Raw genomic sequence first — 25,658 nt, forward strand, 5'->3', positions numbered from 1 at the left:
AGAATGAAATCTTGTCAAGTTTTAAAAGTATTATATATATATATATATATATATATATATATAGTTTAAATTGATGTACTAAAATTAAATTGACTAATTAAAATATGTAGAGGTGAAAAACCATAATATAATAAATTTAAAAAATCAATTAAACTATTAAGACTAGATAATCAGAAACAAAACTTTTTCAAAAATTAAATTTCTTGAAAGAAAAAAATTTTTTACATGGGAAAAGAAAAGAAAATTAAACAGAAATGTCGAAATGTTAAACACAGAATGAAATAAATTTACAAAATATGGAAAGGAAATGTCTAAAAATATGCAGGAAATTTTGTATAAAATGGTTGGAAAAAAAAAAATGAAAGTAATTAAAATGAAATATAAAAAATGGAAAATCAATTTTTTAAGTACAAAATAAAAATGTTGAAAAGACACCTAAATATAAAACGGTTGAACTTTTGAAAAAAAAAAAAAAAAATGAAATTATTTTTAAATGGAAAAAGAAAAAAATACTTTTAATAAAAAATGTAAAAAACACTTAATGTCCTATAAAATGGTTGAAATATGAAAATAAGATAATAAAATTAAATTAAAAAAATGGAAAAGAAAAATTTCCTTAAATACAAGATAAAAATGTTGAAAAGAACACCTAAATATAAAATGGTTCAAATGTTGAAAAAAAAAAAATTAAATAAATAAATAAAATCAAATAAATCAATTTTTTTTTTAAAGAATGAAAAAAATGAAAGAAAAAGAATTTTAATTAAAAAAGAAAAAAAAATGTAAGAAACATCTAATCTGGCATTCATCATGAGGTCAAACATGCACTCACTGCCATTACAAGTAGAGTCACATGATAAATTCACACCCATCCTTCAGTGTTTGCACAGCTCAAACCATGAATACCTGACTGATTAATGTAATATGGTGTGATTGTCAGGGGTAAATGGGGGCCAAATTTTACTTCAAGATAACGCAGCATGTGATTGGCTGTTGACTGTGCATCGTGGGCAGACAGAGCTTCAAGCGGAACTATCTGATCAGTTCGTGATAAGAGGATACGAGTCGTTACATGGTTAGCCCAAGACAAACCAAGTGCCGGTATATTCTCCGTCCTTGATAAGGAGCGCTTCTTGAGAGATGCTGTCACCTGTTGGAATATAGAAAAACAACAGTGGCATAATGTAGAAACAGCTTCAAAAAAACATTTGGAAACAGAGTTCTTTTGAACTAGTTCTCAACATAAATAATTTCATTTTCTTTATAAATAATCTAGGATATTGAAAGTAATTTTTATCCATTACTAGCAGGGAAAACCAACGTTGCCCAGGAATGAATGAGGATCAACGAATATTTCACCCTCCCATATTTTATTATCATCAAATCAGTAAAATCGACCAGTTTTCAATCCTCTCAGCAGTTATTTAGTCCAGAATACATTGTAGTTTACATTGCACTGTAGATAACTTACTGCTGATTTTATATAATTATTTTTATGTAATGGCTTGAATTAAAGTTTAAAATGCAAAAATCAAGTATCATGGTTCAATTGTGCTCTGAACAGAAACATTCATTTCGAAGGCCCTCCTATTATATCAAAGTACCTACTGTTGATTTTATATGCTGAGCCTTTCTGCTTGTGCAGTAATAAATCTTCTCAAATGCACTTGTGACGTTAGGCTGTATAAAGTGTTAATTTTTGGTGAAAATCGCCTGTTTCTTCTTTCATTGGATCTTTTTATTATCAATTAATGATACTTATTGAAGACATTTCGCTACAAAAATTAAAAACACTGCTAGGCATATAAAGTACATTTGTGTGAATTTAAAAAAAAAAATCTGCTCAACTGTTTAGGAGTCCATAGGGAACGAACTCACACACACACACGGACAAAATTCGTTTTATATAACAGTAGAGATTTTCATACTAGTCTGACGACCACGAAATACTCCTCTCCCTTGACAACTGTCATACCCCAACATTGTTTCTATGGTTTTTTTTTTCTTTCATCTTCTATTCTGACCGTGTCATCGTCTCTCACATTCGCAGTTGCTGAGAGTGGGGAGGCGTGCAGTGGTTCCCAAGTATAAAAAAATAAAACAAATGAAAAAACACAAACTCCAACATATTCTGTAAATATCAGTTGCCCACTGAGTGAGTGTGTGACACCACTGATGCTCTACACACTAACGTCCACACCTACACAGTATGTCAACGCCTCTTTGTTGTCAGTTGATGTCAGTTTATTTCGGTCTATTCAAAGCCATGACCTGCCTTCTACTGAGTCAAAGGCGCAACTGTCGCAAATATAAAACTGTCCGTAAATTTTCGCAAAACTCATCATCACCACTCCTAAAACTGTTTGTAAACTAAATCTCAATATATATCCGTCCTCTTTTGATCTCATTCACTGCCACACCTTGATTAACAATCCTATTTTAGTTCTCTTTGTGTGCCTTGGTGAACAACTTCCTATATCTTTGTTCTGCTGATAAACTTATTTCTATTTTGTTGTTATATTTTTCCTCTCTATTTTTTTATTCCTAACACTATTGAGGGCGGGGGCGTTGAGGGATCAATAGTATCGCATTAACATTGTTACCCACTATTTTTCAGGTTTATAGATAACAAAAGAGCATGTAACCTCCGTCACTCTTCAGGTGTATCTCGTCAAACTCCGGAATCTTTTGATCAAATTTGGGAGTTTACACAGGATTTAAAACGGAACCCTTCATTTAATCCACACAAGGGGACATGGCACATAAAGTAATAAGTAAAACACTCTTCTGGACATTGAAGGTTCAATGTATCGGGTGATACTAAGAATATAATTATTAATTACTTAAGACTTCTACTCGGACCATACTACCCTGTGGATTAAATAAAGTGTTCCATTTGAAATTCCATACATATTTCCGAGTTTGATAGAAATTCTTGAGTTTAACAATATACTTCAAGAGGATCAGAGGATACATTAGCGGAAACGTTGTAAAAATAACACTAAAGATGAAAAAAGTAGTCCAAACAATTTAAATAATAAAAAATTACTAATCCTCATCTCAAAACTCCAGAAACAAAACAGAAGAGTTAAAAACTGTGTGTAACATATTTCTTTTAAAACTTACCTCGTTCCCTATCTTTCTCTCTCTATATTCTTCTCTCCTCTCTCTCTTCTCATCATTTCATATATCACTCTCTTGTTTTCATTTTAAAAAAATAATAAGTGGACGATATTCTCTCCTTTCTTTTTCATTATCTATATATTAATACGACAGCGTGTGTGTTCTTTTGTGTGTCACACTTTCTGGCAAATTTCATTGCGAAGAATTCTTCATAAGTTTTGGTTTCATTTTCGATTATAGATGATGGCACTCAATTCATCTATTTTTTTTATTTTTGAAATTACTACTTTATATTGTTTTTTAACGGTCATGTTTACTAAATAAGAAAAATGAATAACTCACCTCTTTTTATTGTTCTACACACTACTGTATTAATATATAGACTTGCTTAGATAAATATTGTTACAGTTTTAACAAAAAGGCTAGAATAATATGATGGTGTCTTCATTCATGCTGAACGCCCACAGGATGCCCAGCAGCAATATATCTATCTATAAATATAAAAGCGAAAATGTATGTATGTTTGTATGTGTGTTTGTGTGTCCGCTAAAAACTTTCGACAGACACAACAAAAATTCACAAACTCGGTATCATATTGAAGCTCCATCCTTCGCAAAAATCGGCCAAAAATGTTCATTTTTTCACCCCAACATCGACAATTTTCGACAGGTGTCAACAAAAACGGTCCTCTCATGACGACGACAAGTTCTACACATCCGTCAGATGACTTCATGACCTGATTTACTTTAAATAGTTGAAAAACTGACTAAATTTCATGTACGCTCAGTTGGTTAGTGCGTTGGTTCGTTATCTAAACGTTTTCTGTTCGAATCGTGGTGTGAGATGTCTTCTTTTCTTTTTTTTTTTGATTTTTTTAATTTAAATATTGAACCAGTGTTATTTAAGCCATTTTTCATGTAACGTTTGTTTTTCGTTTTTTTTTTTTTTTTTTACTTCACTTATCCACCCCTGACCACACATCCAAAAACACCCAGGTACCCACCGATTTTTTAAATTTTAATATCGAAACAGGCTTATTTAAGCCATTTTTCACGTGTTCGTTTTTCTGTTTTCTTCTTTTTTGTTTTTTCGATTTTTACATTTAACATCGTTCGTTTGCCTTACCTTAGTTTTTTTTTTGTTTTTTTTCAATGTTTTGATTACCCCCCTCCCCGCTTAAGTTTTAACGTTCGTTTTTATGTTTTCTTTTTTTATTTCGCTTATAACAAACAAACCTCATTTGACATCATTGACCTTATTTGCTGAATAGCTATTGCTTACGTCGTCGTCGTAACACTCTACGACTTCCATGTGCGCACCTGTCAATTTGGTTCTTACTTAAATAAATTCAAACATCTTTCAGTAACTCATTCTGGCTGGCCGATTTTATTTTCAAACTTCGCCTCAGGGCTTCGAGTTCAATCCTACCCCCCCCCCCCCGTTTCTTTTTTATTTAACAGCACACACACCTCCAAACACCCGGGCAATGCCGGGTACCCCGCTAGTCTATATATATAAAGGCAAAATGTGTGTGACCATTTCGTGTATGTCTTGCAAAGACTTCTTTCACACACGCTCGGGGGGGGGTACTATCGTTTACAACTGTTTATATACCCCCTATATAATAATATCTACGATTTGGGAAAGTGCGTAGCATCTAGATTTACTTACTTTTACAAACTTTTACAAAATTATTGCTATTTTGGCTTCTCACATGTTGATTGGCCTTTGTCGTATAAAAAGCGAAACTAATTCAAAGCTAACATGGTGTTCTTGGCACCGCGCCGGGAACGTCCACAAGCAATCAGCTTTGATCTTCTGGACAATCCCCTTTAAATGGGGAACCGGTTTCTACCCAACATCATTTTGGGGATGGGGAAGCGAAAACTGCCCCGCATTGAAACAAAGTAAACAAACCCCAAAAAGATTTCCAGCATTAAATAAAATCATTCGCCGGACTTCTTGGTCGGGACGCCAAGAAAGGCATTTAGCTTTGATCAATGTGGGAGAAACCCTTCATATCAGACAATTACTATTCATTTGGACACTGCTAGAGCTCCACCTTTTTGGAGGAAGATGGTTTTTGGGGAAACAGATACGGCAGAAACTAGAGCCAGAGTTAAGTGTGTGATTCTTAACTTAAGCCAGACGTTCATTTCTGCGCCTGCGTGAACTCATTCACTTAACTATCCATTTCTGCAAGTCAACTTTATGATTGTCATCGCTAAATTTGAACGCTTTTCAATTCCTGTGGAATCATAGCGTAGCGGTAAGATGTCAGCTTTTCTTTCACTTTCTTTTCCACCTTCGCGTCATGGTTCGAGCCTTTTTCTTTTTCTCAACACATCTACAAACATCCAGGCAACGACGGGCACCCCCAATAGTTCATTTATATAATAGACTAGACCCAACCTAAACAGTTTATTATTATTCAGATATTATTGATATGAATAAATTAAAAGTACAACATATTTCCTTTTTATAAATGTCAAGCATGAATGCAGACTGTACAATATTATTGGTATGAATAAATTAAATGTAAAATTATTTATTTAAAAAAAAAAAACATATAGATTTTTTTCTATTCTTTTAAAAATGCCTATTCACAAAAAAAACCAAAAAACTTTTTCATGGCTTTTTGTGTAACAATGTGGACGTGTGGCAGCTGTATGCAAATGACTGAGCCATGTGCAAAGTGATATCATGGCAAGGCAAAGAAAAAGATTATAAAAAGAAGAACATGTGTGCAAACCGATGATGAGGATTACATTTTATTTGGGAAAGTACCTGGAAATAAATGCTGACGTTTCAAGGAAAATAAATAAGTAGAGTTATTCCTTGTCTTGGTTTTCTTTGCAATGGAGTCTACAATGTGTTGAGATATAGACATTTTCTGAAACTTTTGAATGGCCTTGTACCTAAAATGTTTAAAATGTAAACTGTTTTATATTTTTTGCAAATAAATAATTTAAAGTATAGTATCTTTTCTTTACAACAAAAAATTGAAAATACAAACAGCCATAAAAACAGAGGAAATGCTGCTTATATTATATACATGTACAGTAGCGTCCAAAACTAAGGGACAAAATTTTAAAACCTAATATTTGTTAGAAATAACAACTGTGAAAAGATGAAACTTTGATAACTGGTAGTCGTTATTATCCATAATAACATACTAAAATTTGAATCATTTGCAAAGGATAGAAAAAGAATTATAACAATTATTTATTTTCAAAATAGGAACGTCCAAAAGTAAGGGACAAAATTGAGAAAAATAATGTAAACAGTATGCTATATTAAAATTTTTTGATTTCCTCTAAAGAATAAGTCTTACTTAGTCATTTGTAAATGTTTCATCAGCCGGCACCATGCCGAAACGCCAAAAACTTGATTACTCTGTGAGAAAGCTATTGTGAAGCTACACAAGGAAAAACACACCCTTAGAGAGATTTCAGAGAAAGTGAAATGTTCCAAGAATGTTGTGGGCAGGGTTGTTAAATCCTACAATGATACTGGCAAAATAGTTAGTGATTTTAAAACCGGCAGATCCCACAAAACTTCGGCAAGAGAAGATTGAATAATGCAGCGTATGTCATTAAAGGACTGTTTTAAGTTTTGCACAGAAATTAAAAGGGTTATGGATAGTACCTCATGTGTTAATGTGTCAAGACAGATTGTTTCTAGACGAGTGCAAGAAATAGGGCTGTTTAATCGAATCCCAGGAAAGAAACCACTTGTTAGTTCGAAGAATAAGAAGAGATTAGAGTTTGCAAACAGGTATGTAATTTGGACATATGAAAATTGGGCAAAAGTATTTTTCAGTGATAAAAGCAAGTTTAATTTATTTGGAAATGATGGAAAAAACAATGTAAAGAGATGTATTCATGAAAGATTAAGTGCAAAGTGTACTAAGAAAACTGTCAATTTGGGGGTGGAAGCGTCATGATATTTGGAATGTTTTCTAGCCAAGGTACAAGGCCTCTTGTCCGATTACAAACTTGTGTAAACACATAAATCTATAAAAACATTGTTCAAGATCATGTTGTGCCAATCATACAGAATTCAGGTTTCGATAGGACTAACTTTATGTAAGACTAGCGGGGGGATACCCGGCGTTGCCCGAGTGTTTGGAGGTGTGTGTGGTTTTTGGGTAAATCAAAACACCCGGGTGTGTGTGTGTCGGGGGGGGGGGTAAAATAAAAAAAGAGTTTTGGTAGGTAAGTATGAAGGATCGAACCCGAACCCTTGAGTTGAAGTTGGAAATTAAAGTGTGAAAAAAACACGTGCGACGTTAACCACTGGGCCACCCTGAAATAGTAATGGAAACATGTTTGAATTTATTTAAGTATTAAAACTTGGCAGGTGCTCGTACGTAATGAAGTCAACTTTGACTGGGGCAGTATTTTATTTACTGCGGGGCAGGATTTTTTTTTTTGTTTCCCCAAGATGTTGTGGGGAAAACCAGCTCCCCGATAAAAAGGGGATGGTCCAAATTGAATAGCAATTATCTGATATAAGGAGAACTCCACATTGATCAAAGCTGATTGCTTTCGGACGTTTCCGGCGATCGCGACCGGAACTCTGCCGCCAGAATTAGTTTCGCTTTTATTATAGGAAAAAGCTTAATGCACGTGCGGCGATCGAAAAATGTTGAATATTTATCTTTTCAAAGAAGAGCAAATTAAATAGCCAGGCGAACCCTGTTGTTAACTCGTAGATATTATCATTTAGACGTGATATAAAAAGTTTTAAGAAGAAGTGAGTCGACCGATCGCTTCTCGGAAAAGCGCCTTTCTCGGACATACACAACAAGCAACAAGCTAACATACATACACACACATTTTCGCTTTTATATATATAGATAATAATGCCCCATGTCACAAGGCAAAGGTGGTAATGAGTTACCTTTGCGAGCAAGATTTTGAAATTATGGATTGGCCACCGCAAAGTCCTGACTTAAATCCAATAGAAAATCTTTGGAAGACCTTAGGAGTGAAAGTTATGAAAAGAAATCCCATTAACACAGAGGATTTGTGGGTGAGGCTTCAAGAAGAATGGTCTAAAATTAGTATCGAGGATTGTCAAGAACTGATTCGTTCTTGTAGTCGAAGATGTACAGCTGTCATTGAGAGCAAGGGCTCATTTACTAAATATTGATTGTACATGTATTTTTATTGTTTTTTGGCTGTTTACATTGTTTTTCTCAATTTTGTCCCTTATTTTTGGACGTTCCTATTTTGAAAATAAATAAATACTACCTCCGGTTGAAAACAGTTGGTGCAGAATTAAAACTCCGCGTTTTAGGTTTTGTCATGCACCATTTCAATGTTTTAGGGGGTAACTGGTAGTACTTTAGAGCGTGCTTAATTGAAAAAGAACAGTTTTCGTTCTAAAAGTCATTTAGAGTTTAATCTATGCACATTACTTTGTTGACTGTTATATAATCTATTTTTAAAAATACCTGCAGTGGCTATATAAATATGGAAAATGTAGTTGATGCCAATGTGGAAGGTAAAAACAAGTGATAAGAGAGAACTGACAAATTCAAGAACAGCAGTTCTGCCAGCGTTGCTACAAAGGTCTAAAGGGTGCATCCTAGAACAAGGTGCAATCAAAGACGTTGCCACAAAATTCGGTATAGGAAGAAATACTGTAGGTAGAATTTGGTCACGAGCACTAGACAGTATGTTCGATATATCGGTGCCAATGGATTCTTTGAGCTGCAAGTTTCTCTGTGGCCGAAAAAAGAAGGACTATAGTTCACAGTTGGCAAAAATAAACACCATTCTCTTGAGAAAAAGAACCACTTTGAGGTTTACTGCTCAAGCATATGGAATACCTAAGACAACGTTGATTGCAAAGATGAAAGATGGCAAAATTCGGGCACATTCAAATGCTGTAAAACTGCTTCTCACGATAGAAAACATGAAATGTTGCGTTGATTTTTGCCGTTCGCAGTTGGATTTAAATTGAGGAACTTTTAGAGAAATGTTTGATGTCATACATATTGATGAGAAATGGTTTTACATGACGCAAAATGGAAGGACATTTTATTTAGGCAAAGACGAACATAACCCTTTAAGAACCACTAAAAGCAAGTGTTTCATTACAAAAGTAATGTTTCTTGCTGCTGTGGCTCGACCCCGTTGGGATCCACATCGCAAATATTACTTTGACGGGAAGATTGGAATTTGGCCATTTGTCAAACAAGAGGCGGCTAAACGTAACAGCAGAAACAGGCCTGCTGGAACAATGGTAACTAAAGTCATGGATACAATCACGAAAATTCAGATTCATGAATTCCTTGTTGAAAAGGTCCTTGTTTCCACATGGAACAAATGGCCAAGTGGATCCATTACACAACGAATCATAATTCAACAAGACAATGCTAAGCCACACGTACATCCAACAGACACAGTGTTCAAACAAGAATCGGAGAGATTAGGGCTGAACATTGAACTGGTTAACCAGCCTGCAAACAGTCCAGATTTGAATGTGCTTGACCTAGGTTACTTCAATACAATACAATTCATTCAACACCAAAAGGCTCCAAAGAATATTGATGAATTAATTGAAGCAGTTGAAACCAGCTTTCAAGAATTAGAAAAATCAAAGTTGAACAACGTTTTCCTGACATTGCAGGAGACAATGGAACAAATAATTTTGGCTGATGGTGGCAACAATTACAGGCTTCAGCATATGTCAAAAGCACAGCTAGAAAGAAAAGGAAAACTTCCCACTTCAATTTTGATATCAGAAGAATTGAAAAGTAAATTAACACAATTGAATAAATAGTTAGATGTTTTAGCTTTTTGCATTATTTTTTTGTATATTCATTTAATCATACATTGTAAGAATGCACGTACAATCAATTGTCAATTTAATTAAGTATAATTATTTGGTTAACCTGTATTTCCTTTCAAAAGTACTGCCTTATAAAACTTGAAACTTGTATGCACCAAGTATTTCCGACCAAACTGAAAATTTTTGTGCACCAACTATTTCCGACTGGAGGTAGTAATTGTTATAATTATTTTTCTATCCTTTGCAAATGATTCAAATTTTAGTATGTTATTATGGATGATAATGACTACTAGTTGTCAAAATTTCAGCTTTTCACAGTTGTTATTTCTAACAAATACTAGATTTTAAAATTTTGTCTCTTAGTTTTGGATGCTACTGTAGAAGTGGACTAGTAAAAATATGCTCTCTTTAGTCGTATATTTTTTCCAAGTATTAAGTTTGCTAATGAAGAACTGATTGTGAAAATTTCTTATTGATGTCAATTATCCTCTCCCCCTTCCAAAGGAGGAGGTAATTCATGGGAGGATAGTATCTCAACGAATAAGCATATACTACATTGACCACTCTCCAAAAGAGCAAATAATGCCTGTGAGAACAGATGCTAAACTACTCCCTTCAAAGGAGGAGGGGGTAATGCTTGGGAGATTGGTCTCATGATGAGAGGATAGATACTACCCTCTTGCTGAATTAAGTATCAAAGGATACTACAATAGTATATAAATAGAAGTAGTAGCATAGGTTTGGTTTCAGACTAATATCAAATCTCATCAAATCAAATCAAATTTTCAATTTTTAAGACAAAAATAGGTTCATGTCCAGAATTCTCCCTATATTAAAAAAACAAAAATAAAGAAAAATCTCTATGATGTACGTACCTGTGACAAAACGAAAATATCATATTCCAAAATATTATATTCCAAAAATCAAGTAGTTTTATATTTATAAAGAAAATCATCTCTAAGCGATTAATGGAAATTTGTAAGCATTAACAACATAAATCTTGCAAGTTTGAATTGTTATCTTCTTTTTTGTTTAAAACATGATGGACAAGAGAGATGTTTTTCATAAATAAAGTTTAATTTCCTTATTTAAACTTACTTAAATTTTTTTAAATCTCATTATAATGCACAAGCACCTAATGTTCGATATGAACAAGAACCACCTGATCATAGCATGTAGGTAATTACAATTTAACTTTAAAGCCAGTATTGAAATTGAAGGAGACTTTAATGAATAAAATTACAAAACAACATATTTTCATTTATCCTCAAAAATGTCTTTCAAAAAACATATCTCTTTATAAGAATCATTTTTGTGTGTATGTATCAAGCTGTCTTCAAATTGATTTTATTTTCAATAGCTTAAATAGATTAAGGAAAACTGAATGTAGTGTTTGAAAGAATTAGATAACTCGTACATTTGTTATTTTATTACCTGATTCACGCAGATGATGGGAATATTATGGATTGTGCACAGATGATGCAACTCTCTGGCAATGATGGATAGATGTTTTGCACGTGCGATTGACTCATGAATAGAATATTCACACCGGAACACAGCTGCAATTGAATCGAGCACCACAAGCCTAACTTTTCCCCTTTTAATCAGAGCTGGTAACTTCATTTTCAGAAATCGGATCAGTCCTTCCTGAAAAAAAAAACACAACTTATTTTATATCAACATTAAAAATTATGTGTACTTCTGCCATGAGAATAAAACATATTATATTTCTTTTAGTCTGTCACTTTGTCTAGTCCATGCTTTCTTGGGAGATACATCTGAAGAAGACCGGAGGTTACATTAACTGAAATATTGTGAAAATAACACTCAAGATAACAGTAATCCGAATAATCCAAATAATATGAATGTTTTTTTATTTTAAATCATCAGTAACTGCATCTTATAGTCCATCCAATCACTACTGAATATTTACAGGTGACAATGAAGTTTGAATAGAAGTAAAGCTAGGAGCGAGTGGGTATATTAAATACCAAAATTCTGAAAATCAGGAGTTCAATCCCTGTAAAAACAGTACATTTAATTCTCTCTTCAATAACACTCAAAAATAGAATGTTAAAAAATATATAATGTAAAGAGAGAAACTTATTTAAAGTATCTATATTACATTTCTCTTAGTCTGTCAATTTGTCTGTCCATTCCACTTTTTCTTGGAAATTACTTGACTAATCTGACTGAAATTTTATATGAACCTTTGTTATAAGGTGCAGCAAACTAAATATTACGGTATCCATTAGATGTGGAAAATTAAATTAAAAATTATTAATAAAGGAAAAAACATATAAAAAAATAATTTTTTGTTTACTATCAGTTGTTTATTATTCACAAAATAAATATTTACTGATGGAACTTAATTTACAATGATTTTTTTCTTGATTTGAATTTGAATTTTCTTAAAGTTTTGTAACAATTGTCCAATAATTATTCATTGTATTTTTTTGTAAGAACAAAAAAAAAAAACCCAACAGTTTTTGATTACTTTCAATTAATTTTTCATTGAATTATCTTTGTAATAAAAGAAATAATATATTTGTCAGTGAAAAAATTGGCCAGCGTTTGCATGAAAAAAAAAAAAAAAAATCATGAAACTTTTTGTTCAGCACCTTCTGACGTTTTACATAAAACAATAGCATCTTATTCTGCAAAAGTACCAAATCTTTTTGGATTTTGAAAACATAAACCAATGTAATATTTTTATATGACAAAATGCAAACGGAATATGTCCACATGCATACTACATTACTTAAGTGAAAGGCAATCCTCTAAAGATAAGTTACCACGATGCATCCAGCACTGCATTGAACATTTGAAAAAGACGCTTTTCTCTCTTGTTTGTTACATCTTCATTTTGAACTTCCTCTTCGTGACGTCATATCCTGACATGTATTCCTAACATCTGACTGTTATTTTTTTATTAATGAGTAATCAATAAACCAAATAAAAGTCTTTATACATACATGTAATGAAAAAATAAAATAGTCAGAATTTCTTTCTCACCAACGCCGCAATTCGTACCAACTCCTCTTAATTTAAACCGTAATCTACAATAGCAACTTTCAATGTCTCTGCTGTCTCTCTCTCGGCTGTCAAAAACTTTACTCTTTGCTCTCTCCAATTCGTCCTTTTATAGCTGCTATTCCCCTCACATGCAAATTAATGCCATATGGACCCACCTACAAACTTAAGTTTTTCTTTTCTTCTTTTTCCTTCCCCAATCCTGTTATCTGATAGACTAAATAGAGTCACTGCTGCCTGTGTGAGTAGTATCTTCTATTACAATAAATGGGGATTATATGTGCTATTTTTTTTTTATTCTCTTCATCATTGCTGTTTTTCTTCATTACTGTTACATGAGTGGCTGTTGATCATCTTGTCTAACTAAAACAAATAAAACTTTTTATGCAGGAAAGACAAGAGAGACGTTTGCAGAATTTTCTACAAAGTTTTATTTGGAGAGAATAGACTTAGGAGAGAGACTAATGCTATCTTAATTTTAAGAAATAAATAATTATTAACTTTCTAACTGAAATGAAATGAGTGACATAGATAGACATCGAAGTAACATTCACGGTTTTCTACATTCTCTATATACTGTCTCATTTGCATGGCTTCCTGGAGAGGACTGATTTGAAAACTTTACTTTTCTCTTGTCCAGAAATGTGATATCATTCAACTCTTGTTTTGTCTACAGCATTTTAGCTCTCCTACTTTATCACTAAACTTTCATTCAACTCCGAGAACAATTCTGCTTTACAGATCTTGGTTATTATCATGCACTCAATGTGACCCTTGTCAGAATTCACACTAGCTAATATAATAGCTACTGAAGGAGAGTTGCTAATACATAAGAATTTAACTTCTAAATGGAAGTTTCCATTCTCTTATTTTCATAAAAAATTTCCAATTCTAATCTTATTTTGATAAACCCTCATCTAAGTATTATTACTGCTTCCTTCTGAATGTGCTTGAGAAAGGAAAGAAACTGGAATGATTTTGTGCTTACCACATCAGCAACGTGCTCCACATAAATATGATCTCCTGGATGGTAGCCATCTTTACAATGTTTTTTGAAAACGCTGCGTGTCTCTTCAGATTCAATTATCTGGTAAAGTCTTTTATTTGGAAATGCATCTTCCGTACAAATGTAAACTGTGTCTATAAAAATAAACAGAAAGAGATGAAGCATCAGTCAGTTCTAGGGATGCTAGAACAATGATATTTAATTCTGTAATAATAATAATAATAATATTCAGTCCTAGATTTACTAACGTACACACTGTAATATGAGGGGCGTTCAATAATTAATGTCCTTGCCCCACTACTGCTGTCCGATTCAGCTGAAATTTTGCATGTGCAATGATTTATATCTCTAGGGGCTATATAACAAATTATAGTTATGAACAAATTGTGGTTTTTGATATATATAGGTGTTTGAACTGGGTCAATTGTGAAATGGAGCCTGTTGAGTATTGCAGAATAATCCAGTTTTTGTATTTAAAAAGTGCACAACACAGTAGACTTTTGATAAAATGAAAGAAATGAATGATAATGATGCCCCATCATATGACCATGTAAAATGGTGGCAAACATGGCTGGAAACAGGTAGAAATAGCTCCAAGAACTGGTTGCTCCCCCCTTCTGCCATTGATGAAATATCTGTCAGCAGAGTTCAGGCTGTCAGTTTGGAAAATCGATGCATGACTATGTCAAATAGTTCAAGAGGTCAGGATTAATACAGAGTCTGTGGAAACTATCATACATGATAATTTGCATAACGCATCTGATAGATGGATTTCCAGGTTGCTGACATCTTTCCAAAAGCAAAAACGCATTGCGTGCTCGAAGATGAATTTGAAGATATGCTAAGAAGATAAGTCAAAATTTTTTAAAAATCTGATTATGAAACCTGAGTCTGTTACTATAATCCAGAAATAAAAACTCAGTCAATAAAGTGAAATCACTTGGATCCACCACCTCCAAAGAAAGCAAGGGTGCAGCCCTCCAATGGCAAAGTCCGGCTAACAGTCTTCTAGAACTAGAATAGAGGAGTGATGACTGAGTTCTTAGCAAAGACTATCACAATTACAGGAACCTATTATGTTTCATTTTTGTAAAAATTAAATAGAAGCTATCAAAATCAAGAGTTGAAAGTTATGTTGTGATTGGAGGACCAAAAACGGTCTCCAGAGTTGTATTAAAATGATGGGAGAAATGTGTAACGATGTAGAGAAAGACTAATAACTGTGCCGATGGGAGAAATGTGTAACGATGCAGAGAAAGACTAATAACTGTGCCAATGGGGGAAATGTGTAACGATGTAGAGAAAGACTAATAACTGTGCCAATGGGGGAAATGTGTAACGATGTAGAGAAAGACTCTACTATTTGATATTTTGCCAATACAATTTTTTTTTGGTGGGGAATATTTAACTTAATTTTTCTTGGTTATATATTTTTGTTGCAGTTTCCATCTGGTCGGTTAGTGTTTGTTGCTTATGTGGGCTAGTTTCTGCATTCAGGGTTTTCCTTTACTGTTTGTTTATAGTCTCAGTCTTCCCCTTAATTCTAATTTCTCCTTGTTTTTTTTTTTTCCAAAGTTCTTTGGGACTGTTCCTAGTGCTCCTACAATTCTTTTTTTGTTTTCTTGTGTCAAGATGTTTCATGATGTGATTAGATGTTTCATGAATAACTTCCAAATTTTCCTGTCTATTGCGATTTTACTTATACCACCTGCTAGAATTAGGTCGTCAGCAACTGATTCTCTCCATGTCTTTAGCAGCCTACCACGTAGCTTTAGGCCATCAACGTCAATTTTGAAGAATTTTAGATGACTGACAACAAGCAACATGACCAAATCCGTTGAGACGTTATTGCCTTATGAACTTTCGCATAAAGGTTGGTAGAGTAAGATTGACATTTTTCTCCTGCAGCCAAGATTGTGTCATTTTGATGTTTTGTCATTGACCATGTTTCACAGCCATACACTGAAATCAATTGTGTTACCTAGGTAGGTGAATTTATTAACTCTTTTGCCACTTTCAACAACTGTTGTTTTCATCACAGGTGAGTTTTCAATATATGCTGAAAATAAAATTAACTGTAACTGCATCTACACAGCTTATTCTACCATTATGTCTTAATTTGCTTCAGTTTTTGTCTGTCTGTTACACTCTTGCATTGTATTGCCTTCTATAAATTACCTTTTTATACACATGAGACAATGTTTTAAGCAAACTATACTAACCTCTTATTTTAGCATATATTTTGTGTGATTAAAGTGTGTGTGTGTGTGTGTGTCTGTAAGAATAAGACATCTATATATACAAAAGACAAAACGGTTGCACGCGTTTTTGTATGTCCAGCAAAGGCTTTTTGGGGGCAGGGGTCTCGAGAAGCTTACTATTTTTTTAGAACTTTTTATATACTCCCTAGATCATAATATTTTATATACTCCCTAGAACATAATATCTACGATTTGTGAATGGAGGTTGTCTCTACATTTATTTTGAGTGAGTTTTTAAACAAAAAACTGGTTTCCAGTGTTTGTTTGTCTTTCTCGTATAAATAAAGTGAAACTGAATCAAAAGAAAAGTGATTCACTGGCCTTCGTGGCCAGCATGTTTTGAAGGCAATCAGCTTTGGACTGTGAGGAATACCCTTCATATCAGACAATTGCTAATCATTAAGACACTGCCAGAGCTTTCCCTCTTGTGAGGGAGTTGGTTTCCCCCACCATCATGGGGAAACAAATACAGTGGAAAGTGCATGATTTCATTTCTTTGCCTGCGTGAGCTCATACACTTAACTTTCACTTTCTGCATGTCAACTTTTTTGATCGCTAAATTTGAACGTTTTTCACTTTCTATGGCCTCATAATGCAGAGGTAAAATCTCACGTTTTCTGTCACTTTCTTTTCTGCCTTCGTATCACCATGTCACAGGTTCGAGCCTGCCTGACTACTAACACTTTTTTTTTTCTTTTACACCTCCAAACACTTGGGCAACACCGGGTACCCCCACTAGTTTAATACATAAAAAGCAAAATATGTGTGTGTGTGTGTGTTTGTATGTCTCACAAAAATTTCTGACAGACATGTCAGAATGTGATGAAATCAGTATCGTTTTAAAGCTTGATCTCTCAGACGATAAATATCGAAAAATTGACCAAAAACATTAATTCCTTCACCCTCAACTGAGTCGGTTTTTGCGTCAACATTTTTGCAAGTCATCATCTCCTTTTGATTGACTACCCTTAATTCCAACGCTCACGACTTCTGGTTGCACGATGGACGCATCAGCTAAGATGTTAAGTTCTTTTTCACCTTCTTTTCCTCTTTTGCGTTACTGGTTCGCACCTGTCTGCCTACTACCACTTTTTTTTTTTTTTTACACCTTTCACCATCCGCTGTGCCTACTGTTGTTTTGATCCCCGCCCCCTACACCACCTTTCTACAACCAGGCAATGCCGGGTACCCCCGATAGTATATATATAAAAGCAGCTTTAGGGTAGCAAACGTTCATTGACTCAGCTTTAGTATAATAATTTGTAAATATGCACATTGATACATAATGTCATAAATAGTGTAAATAAATCCTTTATGGTGCACACACACACACACACACACACACACACACACACACACACACACATCTGCAATTTCTTTAAATTGGCTAAATGAGTGGGTGAAAGGGAGAGACAGATTCAAAGACAAGAGAATTTAAAAATAATGACTCATACAATGTTTGGCAACAGCAATCAAACCAAAGCAAAACACACACACAAAAAAAAAAAAGTGGAAAAGAAAAAACGTGTTTTAGTGTTGACCAAATTGTCTTTTTTCAAATGCACAATTGGCAACAGCCATTTTTTTTTCTTTTCTACAAAATAATATCCTTTCATTCTTTTAATGACAAATATTTTTACCATCATCTTGCTGCACCGTACCATATATTTAAAAAAAAAAATTTATGGGGTATTTTGAAGTATAAACAACAAAATGAAGAAATGGTTAAAAAACAAAACACAAAACAAATTAATGTTACTAAAAGCAAAACAAGTTTCTCTTCTATTTAGCTGGATAAGATTTTGTGTTTTAACTTATTTTGAAGCATTTATTTACTTTGAAATACAAGTAGTTCCTAGTCTTATATTATAACAAGAAAAAAAAATGGCTGACATGAGAGCTCAAAAATCGAAAATTAAACAAAATAATGATAGAAACTCCATCCAAAAATGCCACTAGTATTTTGTTTAATTTTCGATTTTTTAGCGATTATCAAGCCTCCCCAGATGACCATCTTGTGTCAGCCATTTTTTCCTTGTTCTAATATAAGACTCAATACTACTTGGGTTTCAAAATAAATAAATGCTTCAAAATAAGTTAAAACAAAAAAACTTCTGGCATCTGGTAACATTTGTTTGTTTTTTTACCACTTTTTTGTTTTGTTGTCTATATTGCAAAATTCCCCAAAGCTGCAACATAACATTAGCTAGCTACTTTTATTTTCTCTACCGCTCTCCCTCGACCTAGGACTGTACCCTAATAAACAAAGTCTCTAACAGCATAGATACAGCACTTTCCCCTCAACACTAGCGCACAAGTGTATGTATTTGGTGACTTCAATGTCCACCACAGCAACTGGCTTGGATTTTCAACTTACACAGACGCAGCTGGTAGCACAACCCATAACTTCTCTATATCTCATTCCCTATCACAAATGGTTACGTTTCCAACCCGTTTCCCAGACCAGCAAGAACAACACGCATCACTTCTAGATCTGTTTCTGACCACAGTTCCCGATGACTGTGTAACAAATGCCCACAGCCCACTTGGGAACGCCGATCATGCAGTGGTAATGGTTGAAATCGCCCTAAACTCTAGAGCCAAAGCTGAAGAGCCGCTGCTCAAAACAATAAGATATTATAAAAAGGCTGACTGAGAAGCCATCAGGGATCTCATCAGGGATGCCCCATGGCAAAATATCTTTTCACTTCCTGCTGAACATTGCACAAATGAGACCACTGAATGGTTCAAAACGGCAATTGAAGCACATGTTCCCACGCGAAAATTTTATATATAGCGAGCCCCACTCTCCCCAATGGTTTACTTCTACTTGTGCAGTTGCTGTAGCGCAATGGCAGCATGCGTACCGCAAATTTAACCAACATAAGTCCAGTTCAAACAGACAGAAGTATATAGAAGCCAGAAGTAACTGCAAGAAAGAAATAGCGACAGCTAAGAGAGAATTTACTGAAACCACCAGAAAACGCACCGAAGTACAGAAATTAGGAACCCGTGACTTTTGGAAAATCTACAACAGTGTAGTAAATAATGGGCAATCAACAATTTCCCCATTATCCAACAACCATGAGGTTGTTTGCTCTGCAACTGAGAAGGCTAACATGCTTGCCAGTCGGTTTGCCTCCAACTCCACACTGGACCCTGCTAACCACCTCTTCCCTGACTTTCCTTTGCGGACAGACACCACACTAGACGATCTGAAAAATCACCCCTTCTCAGGTGCATGCTATCATAAAAAATCTTGACACTGCAAAAGCATGTGGACCTGATCTCATCCCAGCTGTGCTATTAAAAAAGTGCTCTGCCGAAGTAGCTCCAGTTCTCTCCAAACTTTACAACAAATGCCTTAATGAATCTTGCTTTCCTGCCTGCTGGAAAATTGCTTCTGTAGTATCAGTTTTCAAGAATTCTGGTGAAAGAACTGACCTAGTAAACTATCGCCCCATTAGCCTCCTCCCACTTTTTGCCAAGATATTTGAGACCATAATTAACCAAGCTCTAGTCCATCATCTTACAAATGCTAAACTTCTGACTGACCAACAATATGGATTTAGGCAAGCCCGTTCCACAGCAGACATCCTAATTGTAATCTCAGAACGTATATACCATTCACTGGACAAAGCGGCAGAGGGTAGAGCGGTAGCTCTAGATATATCTAAGGCTTTTGACAGGGTATGGCATGAAGGTCTTCTCAGGAAAATCAGATCATACAGTATCACTGGAAGAATACGTAACATAATTAAATCCTTCTTAGATAAGAGAAAAATTTGACGGTCGTACATCTAAACAATATGTTATAAATGCATGAGTGCCTTAAAGGTCTATCTTTGGACATCTATTATTCCGAATATTCATAAATGACCTCCCTGACAAAATTGTCTGTGAGATGGGTATATATGCTAACAACACCACACTCTTTAACAGACACAACAGGAAAACAAATGAACACATATCTAAAGAAATGGCAGAAACATTAGAGGATGACCTCCAATCTGTAGTGGAATGGGGACAGAAATGGATGGTCACATTCAATGCTGCCAAAACTAAACTTGTTTTCTTCAATAATTGCAAGAAACCATCTCTACTACCACTAGCAATGGCCAATGACTCTTTATCTGAAAGTACATCTTTTAAACTCCTCGGCCTAATGTTCACAGGAAACATGAGCTGGAACAATTACATTGAGAGTATTGCCAGGACCGTTGCGAAGAAGGTAGGTTCTCTCTACTGTGCTAGAAAGCTACTAACACCCGAAAGTATCCTGTACCTCTATATGGCCACCATTCGCCCATGTATGGAGTATTGTTGTCATATTTGGGTTGGTGCATCTGCCATTAGTCTCTCGCTCCTAGACAAGGTTCAAAAGAGATTTGCCAATCTGATAGGTCCTGAACTGTCATCTAAGCTTCAGCCTCTCCCACCAATGAAATGTTGCATCCCTCTGCCTATTCTACAAGTACTTTAACGGTGAATGTTTTGACGAACTGCAAGCACTTGTGCCTCCTCGACGTAAATACCCTTGACAAACCCGACAAACAGCTAAATCTCACCTCTTCACAGTTGAGATCCCTAGATGTAAGAGAGCCTTCTACTTCAGTAGTTTCTTCCCCAGAACCGCTAGACTTTGGAATTCCCTTCCGGATCCCTACTTTCTCAACTGTACTGACATGCAAAAATTCAAGTGTAACGTGAACCGACATCTTGCTGTCCAACTCCCTACACAGTACCCCTGATGCTTATGTCTCTGATAATAGCCCCCTACATCAAAGTGGCAATGTGCCTTGTTTGGGGTGAAAATGTAATAAACAATTTTTTTTAAAAATCTGCTCTGTTTGAAACCCTTTTACCCAAGAATTCATGAAAACCAGCTTAATCGCGTGACAATCAAATTAACCTCTATTATTGCCAACTTGCATTCATGTATATTTACTCCACAGGTCATGATCATCCACTTATTGTCCGAATTTGGCGATTGCTTTTGAAATTGGTTGTAGTATTAATCATGTGATTTCTGTCACTTCTGTAGCAAAAGAATTTTCCTTCCAAACAAAATCATAACTCAAGCTTAAAAGAAATAAGGATGTTTTTGTTTTTAATGATTACAGTTGGTCTCTTTTGGCAAACTGGAGAAACGTGTGTGGTCAGATCAGGGAATCATATTAAAAACAAAGCTAAGTGTTTACGAAGCATGCATTCTCATTATGCTGCTATTAGATTATTGCTTAGATGCTGGGTTAGAGATTTGGACAACATATAGAAGATACCTCAAGTTATTGGAAAGGTTTCGACAAATTTGTATTCGGAGAATACTTAACATTAACTGGAGGACTCTAACGCCTGACACTGTGGTTCTTGAATGATCAAATAGTAACAGTATGGAAGTGAAAACCATTCAAAATCAGATGCGCTAGACTGGATACTTGGTTAGGATGGAGGTCAAGAGGCTTCCTAAACAATTGTTTTATGGCAAGATATATAGGGGTAAAAGACCACAACATAAACCAAGAAAAAGGTTTAAGGATTCTCTGAAAAACAACTTGAAAATACTTGAGATGGATGTACATAACTGAGAAGCCCAAGCGAAAGATTGATCACTGTGGAGAAAAACCATCAGAGAAAGTTGTAAGATTTTTGAAGAGCGGCATGTAGATCTTGCTGTCTTAAAATGTGTTTTAAGAAAGCAGGATGAAAATATAATGTCAGAGAAATTACAACAGGAACTGAAATGCACTACATGTGGCAGATTACCTTTTGTCAAAAGCTGGTTTTGTAAAATCACCTGAAATCACACAATCGAAGACAGGAACGACAGTCTTTATAGAGGCTATTACAACATATCCAGCAACGCTAAGTTGTCATATTTTTGGTCTAATCTGCAAGTCTAAAAGTGGCCTGACATGACATTTAGGAATTCACAATATTATCATGGGATCACCTTTACAAGAAGGAAAGTTTATATGCCACATATGTGTACTTTCATGTAGGATTAAAACTAGATTTAAAAAATGCACACTGAAGAGATGGCAAACTTCTGTTAAGAAGTAGCAATCATTGTACATATATATATATATATATATATATATATATATATATATATATATATATATATAAATGTAACTCTTGGTTCGTTCGTAATTAATAGTCTAAATAACTAAATAAATGATTGCTTCGACATTTTGGTATAATATGTTTACTGTACTCATGCGTGTTTCTATATATCTCTTTTTAATTATAACATTATACTTAATTTTTCTATAATAAATAGGTGGTTTTCTTTGTACTGATAAGCCATTTTTTTTTATTTATGGACAATTATTTATCACCGCTTGCATCACGTGACCAGTGTTTCCAATTTAGCGGTTTTCCTGCTAGATCTGGAGATTTCGTTTGCAATCTAGCGGGGAATTCTAGAAAATCTAGAGATATTTTGCACCCACACACCCGCAATTTTAGATTAAAAAATAAAGAAAAGCGCTTGAAAATACTTTAAACCATACAATACACTCATTCATGTAAGTAAAAAAAGTAGCATTTATTACCTTTGGTAACAATTATTCATTGATTATTTGTTTTGTTTTTCACCTTTTTTTCGGCTAACCATTCTTAAATCTCGCAATAAAATCGATTTTTCCACATACATTTTAGGGGGGGGGGCATTCCAACCTCCGTAGTTTAGTTTAAAATAGGATCTTAGCAACCCCCCTTAGTCAAAAATTCTAAAAAGCAAGAAACAACAGCAAAAAAAAAACAAAAAAACTTATACCAAACACAGTAGAATTTAATTATCTACCAAACTAAATACTTTTAACATGCTAAAACAAAGTTTTTTTTGTTTTTCTAATTTCCAAATATGTTGTTCAAAGTGGATTTTACACATTGAATAAAAAAAATAATAATAAACAAATGTCTGCTTATCGCTTAAGGAGTAAGCCTTAAATGACTAGCTGTATCAGAATTTTTGTATGAATTTTTGACACCCCTAACACGAAACTGTGAATAAAAAATAAAAAACTCGTAATTTCTCTTTTAAAAGTGGGTTGTTTATTTTCTTTATGGATTATACTTCCAAAATAAACTATTAAACTTGTATAAAAAGTAATAGAAATATTATTTTTTTATTTTTTAAAAAACAGTAATAAAATTAATTGAATTTTACAAGCTCAGTATTTTCAATTTTTAAACTTTAAAAATCTATCAAAATTTTTCTATTGATTCAATTTTTACGATATTTTCAGGGTCAATGTGAAATTTTATGCTCTTTCCAATAAACCGAATATAATATTTTAGACAAACGTTTTTTTTTTAATTCAAGCCCCCCCCCATTTTCAAATGTCTATTAAAAAGTAAATAATTAATTTACTCACCAAAGTTTTATATATCACAAATTGAAGATAAAAGATCAAATATATAAAAGATAATATATTCAAATTTAAGACAAAAAAAAGTAGTGTTTTTTAGAAATTTACCTGTAAAGTCCCAAGTTTAAAACCTTTTTATTTTTTTAAACACGTTGTTTTTTTTTTGTTTTTTTTGTTTTATTTTTTAATGAAACCTTGGTCCTTGCTCCTTTAATTGAAACAAAAAAAAAGTAGGGGTTGAATTATATTTTTCGAGTAGTTATAAGCTTGGAAAGACAGGGGACCGAATTAATTCACGCTTCCCATTTTGAAATGTCTATTAAAAAGTAAATAATTAATTCACTCACCAAAGTGTTATATATCACAAATTGAAGATAAATAAATAATATATTCAAATTTAAAACAAAAAAAAAAGTAGTGTTTTTTTAGAAATTTACCGGTAAAGTCCGATGCTTAAAACCTTTTTTTTTTTTTAAACCACGTTTTTTTTTTGTTTTTTTTTTTTTAAATGAAACCTTGGTCCTTGCTCTTTTAATTGAAAAAAAAAAATTAGGGCTTGAATTACATTTTTCGAGGAGTTATAAGCTTGGAAAACGGGGTGGAATTATTCAATATTTTTCACAAAATTTCTGACACACCTAACAAATGACTTATCTACCACTAACCCTAAGTTCGAGTTGCACTCCCAAATTTAGAGTTAGTGATAGTCATAGATTTTTTATACAATTTTCCAAGAGTGAAGTCCCCAATGGTTAAACGACATGCAACCAGTTTATTGTTGGAAAGACAACTTTTAATAAAAGAAATGAAGTAAAAATAACTTAAACACATTTTCAGCACGTATAAAAGATACTTGAATTTTACTGCATTTGGTATCAGGTATTTTTGTTATTGTTTACAATTTCTCGAATATTAATTATTTTACACAAATGATTGTGTTGTTCCTACTTACTTGCCCCCCCCTAAGATCCGTCATTCATGATTTTACTTATTTTTACTAATTTTTAAACGTTTATTTTATTTAATTGTCAGCATGAACCAACTTTTTAAGATGCAGCATATGCTAACACTTCAGCGAGGTTTACTGTATTTATTTTTTAGCAAACATTAATAACAGAAAGTTTTACACTTTATTTATTTTTTTACATAATTAATGATGGAAGCATGTTTTCTGTTTGAAAATAAATTTGTACAGTCTCTTGAAAAAAAAAATATTTCTCTATTTTCACCTAACTATTTACAATGTTCATATAAAGCATTCATCCGTTCTTTTTATAATAAAAATTCCGTTTTCAAAAAGAAACATTTACTGCCAAATTTCTTTAAAAAAAAAAAAAAAAAAAGTGCAAGTTTTCCTGAAAAAAACAAAAAACAAAAAAAAACTTTCACCTAACATTTTATGGTAAAAAATTAATTTGGGGGGGGGGAAAAACAACTTTTATTGATAAAAAAAAATTGCAAAAAATAATAAAAGTAAATAAACGAACAAAATGCAATTTTTCTTGAGGAATGTGTTCCATTTTAACAAACTTAGCCACAGCAATGCGTGACGGGGTACAGCTAATATATATATATATATATATATTCTGAATTACAAAAAACAGAATTACACTAGATTTATTAGTTATTTACACTCACGTACACCTGACCCAGTTCTGTTAAAATTGTACTGCAACATAAAAATTTGCATGCATAGCAATTTTTTTCTCTATTAAATATTTTGTATTTCGATTATCTTAAATTTTTTTTTTCTTGGGAAGGAAACGAGTTTAGGGAGGTGCACATACCCACTAAATGTAAAAATTCATTAAAAAAAATAAGGTGCCCACATTAATCACTGTATTGCCTAACCAGACAGCATGCTGAGTAACATGTGTACCTTATTTTTATAATGATTAGCTCATTAGTTTAGGAGTTAATCCTATACATATACATCTTCTATAATATAAATCTCAAACGTCTGTTAATGTGTATGTTTGTATGTCTTGCTAAAACTTTCGACACACGCAACCAACATTGCAAAATTGGTATCGTTTGACAGCTCGGACTCTTTGA

At 33.6% G+C, this 25,658-nt stretch overlaps 1 protein-coding gene across 1 annotated transcript in view; it reads right to left on the reverse strand.

Moving 5' to 3' along the window:
- Positions 1-753: 753 nt before the first annotated feature.
- LOC145260524 (DNA repair protein XRCC3-like) overlaps positions 754-25,658 on the reverse strand; it is a 313,200-nt gene continuing 288,295 nt past the window's right edge. The window contains exons 5-7 of the mRNA XM_080118716.1: positions 13,949-14,100; positions 11,362-11,574; positions 754-1,150 (exon numbers count right to left, since the gene is read on the reverse strand). Coding sequence (XP_079974842.1) covers positions 863-1,150; positions 11,362-11,574; positions 13,949-14,100 — 653 coding nt within the window. The 3' untranslated portion in view covers positions 754-862. The remainder of the gene's footprint in view (positions 1,151-11,361; positions 11,575-13,948; positions 14,101-25,658) is intronic.

This window comes from Euprymna scolopes, chromosome 36 (assembly GCF_053919585.1).
Source record: "Euprymna scolopes isolate OS-2025 chromosome 36, ASM5391958v1, whole genome shotgun sequence".
Taxonomy (NCBI): Eukaryota; Metazoa; Mollusca; class Cephalopoda; order Sepiida; family Sepiolidae; genus Euprymna; species Euprymna scolopes.